Source organism: Corvus kubaryi, unplaced genomic scaffold (genome assembly GCF_017639235.1).
Source record: "Corvus kubaryi isolate FWS band 111438036 unplaced genomic scaffold, C.kubaryi_AGA036_p1.0 split1-37355, whole genome shotgun sequence".
Taxonomy (NCBI): Eukaryota; Metazoa; Chordata; class Aves; order Passeriformes; family Corvidae; genus Corvus; species Corvus kubaryi.
Genome location: NW_024582078.1, coordinates 3,219,084 through 3,222,330, shown reverse-complemented (window position 1 = coordinate 3,222,330; position 3,247 = coordinate 3,219,084). Strand labels below are relative to the sequence as shown.

Sequence of the window (3,247 nt, the reverse complement as noted above, 5' to 3'; positions counted from 1 at the left end):
GCGCGGGATGGGCCGGGGGTGCGGGGGGTGAAGCAGCAGCGCCGCCGCCGCCGCCCCCCGCCGGTGCGCCCCGGCCCCGACAAGAGCGATGGCTCCGGTGCGGCGGCGGCTCCTCCTCCTTCTCCTCCCGCCGGCCCGGCTCTGATGTCAGCGCCCCGGCCGCCGGGGGAGGGACGGGGCGGGGCGGCCCCGGGGCTGAGCCTGCGCCCGCCGGACCGGCCCCGCCGCTGCCCGAGGGGCGCCGGGGGGAGATGGTGCCCCGGGGGTACGGGTGACCCCCGGCCCTGCCAGCGAGCGCGTCTCCGCTCCCCTGAAGCCGGCGGTGGGATGGCAACAGGTCGCAGCGTTGCCGGTGACCCCCCAGTGACAACAGGAAAGACTGTTCACAAGCGCGTGGAGCGACAGGACAAGGGGGAGCGGGCTCACGTTCAAAGAGAGAAGGTTTAGATTGGATATTAAGAAAAAAATTCTTCTCTGTGAGGGTGATGAGGCCCTGGCACAGGGTACTCGGAGAAGCTGTGGATGTCCCATCCCTGGCACTGTCCAAGGCCAGGTTGGATGGGGCTTGGAGCAACCTGGGATAGTGGAAGGTGTCCCTGCCCATGGCAAGGGGTGGAATGAGATGATCTTCAAAGTCCTCTTCCAACCCAAACCATTCTATGTTTGTATGATTCAAGCAGTACCAGTGTCCCCCCTGCACCTGGCATCTCCTCGCTGTCCCGAGAGCATCCCAAGGTGACAAAGGGCTGCTCTGAGCATTGGGTGAGCGCTGGTGTCCAGCACCTCACCCACCACCGCTCCATCTACAACCACTGCCCAGGAAGACAAGAGAGGGAACCAACACCACAGCACACAGAGCATCAGGGGATGGGAATCCAGTCCAAAAAGAGTAAATCCTGTCCTGATGATAACAAATTAACCCCTATTTCCACGTTCATCCCAGAATCCAACAGAGATGAGGCTAAAAGAGAAGAGATCCGCTCCAAAGTGCAACCTGCCCTTGAGCTGCCTGACATCCAGTAAAATCCAATGAACATTGCTTCTGCTAGAGCGCCACAGGAAATCAAGATATTTCATTTATGGATACAAAAAGCACACTGATAGTCCCTGTTTTCTAAGTACAGAACATGTGGTTTTTGACATCCATCCCTCTTACCCAGCTCTGCCGCAAAAGGCAGGGAGTGTGCCCTGGGGAAGGGATGAAGGAACATCATGGTACACAGGATCTACACCATGTCCTCCACAAGCAGCTGCCACCACAAGAAAGAAGAATCCAGGTCCTAAAAAGGGACAGGACAGTGAAGGTCAGGACAGGGAAGGGCAAGCTGTGGCCTCTGTATGTCCCTACACACAGGCAAGGCCACCCCGGAGCAGGAGGCATCTGCTCTGCCACCTCAGCACCTTCTGAGATCAATAAAATCTTCTCAGGTTTTTTTTTAATCAAAGCAATAAAACTGCTCCTGGTTTTACACAGGCAGTTCTTACCCCGTGGCTGATCAATAGCGGGGTGAAGCAGCGGATCCAGCTAATCAAAGTATGTCATTAGCAGCAAGAGGCTGAGCATCTGTCAGGAGGTGGCAGTGACAGTCACCAGATGGGAGAGTGAGTAAACCTACACCAGGCGCTGGCAGCTTTATAAATAAAACTTGTCGAGCTCCCAGTGCATCTCACTGAGTCCTGAGTTTCCCTGAGAAACGTGGAGAGCAGCAGAGGCCTCCGCCTGCTCCCGGCTAAGCGTTGGCTGCAAGAACATTTCCCACTTGGAAAATGGATTCATTCTGGGACTCGCAGCATCTCCCAGAATTTAATCCTGCATCCTTCACCCCAAGGGGCTTTGCAGGGTGGGAGTTAAATCCAACAGACCCTGTAACAACAGATCAAAGCTGCTTCAAAGCTGCTGCTCTGCGGGGTTTTCCCACCTTTGGCATCCCCTTGCTTGGGCTCGCCTCAGCACGTCTGGGGAACGGAGCCTTTTGAGCCAAGTTTTTCTCCACAGAGGAATCTGGTCAAAGGAGAATGATTGACCCATTTCGTTGCTCCGTTTCCTTTAGTTTCATTCATATTTGCTTTGTAACCCGACCCTTCAGCTATTTCAAAGATAAACATCAGTCCAGAGGAGGCACAGTTTGGGAGCCTCGGGTCCTGGGTTTCCCATGGAATCCTCCTTGGTTACTCACCCGAGGCGAGGGCCGCACTGGCTCCTCCGTCACAGCCTGGGCCCCCTGGAGCTGGGACATCAGAGCCCCACTTCCCTCTGCCTTCAGGCCTGGGGGGTCAGGAAACCACAGTAATTAATCATAGAATCATGGAATGGTTTGGGTTGGAGGGGAGCTTAAAGCTCATGCCATCCCATCCCTGCCATGGGCAGGGACACCTCCCACTGTCCCAGGCTGCTCCAAGCCCCGTCCAGCGTGGCCTTGGGCACTGCCAGGGATCCAGGGGCAGCCACAGCTTCTCTGCCAGGGCCTTCCCACCCTCACAGTGAAAAATTTCTCCCCAATACCCAATCTAAATGTCCCATCTTTTAATTTAAAACCGTTCCCCCTTGTCCTGTCACCAAGCCTCTTAGCACCTTTTAACTATTTCTAATGCTTGTAGGGAGTTTGTGCTTGCACTATTTCAAGTCGTGCTTGTTGATAAACTTCAGGTTTCTCTCATGAAATCCGTGTCACAAGGACAGATGTTTCTTTCCATCATTACACCTTTTACGACGTAATTGCAATGACAGCATCTTCTGCTGCAGTCGATGGGAAGCAATGGGCCCTTCGGTGTGAATTTATTAAGAAATAAGGATTTTATTAAAGAAATAACCACGGAGGAGCAGGCAACAGATGGCCCAGTGTGACCATAAATATTTGATTTGCAATTCTGTGCCCCTTATAGCAAACCTGATCAGTGAAAGCTCGCTGGGCAGCGGAGCCTCGCTGAGGCAGAATTATAGAGATTTCTCCATAATGATCCCATCTGTCCTACAGACGGGATGGGGGGTGCCAGCTCCCCGTTCCGGGGTGCCGGGGACTCCCTGCCCTGCTCGGAGCTCATCGCCACGAGCAGCCACGAGGTGGCCCCCGGGCCCCGCCGAGCCCCGCTCCGCCCGGGGCTGCGGCACCGGAGCCGCGCCGAGGGGCCGCGGCCCCCAGCCCTGCTCAGGGTGGGACCCTGCTGTGCCACCTCTCCCCGAGCCTCAGAGGGAGCCGTCCCGGTTCGCCCCACGCCACGCATTCCCGAGGGAGTTGTGCCAGAGCAG

At 56.1% G+C, this 3,247-nt stretch overlaps 1 protein-coding gene across 1 annotated transcript in view; it reads right to left on the bottom strand.

Annotated features, from left to right (window-relative positions):
- Positions 1-2,237, bottom strand: part of MAPKAPK2 (MAPK activated protein kinase 2) — a 27,624-nt gene extending 25,387 nt beyond the window's left edge. Inside the window, exons 1-2 of the mRNA XM_042013326.1 lie at positions 2,178-2,237; positions 82-310 (exon numbers count right to left, since the gene is read on the bottom strand). Coding sequence (XP_041869260.1) covers positions 82-310; positions 2,178-2,237 — 289 coding nt within the window. The remainder of the gene's footprint in view (positions 1-81; positions 311-2,177) is intronic.
- Positions 2,238-3,247: the final 1,010 nt, after the last annotated feature.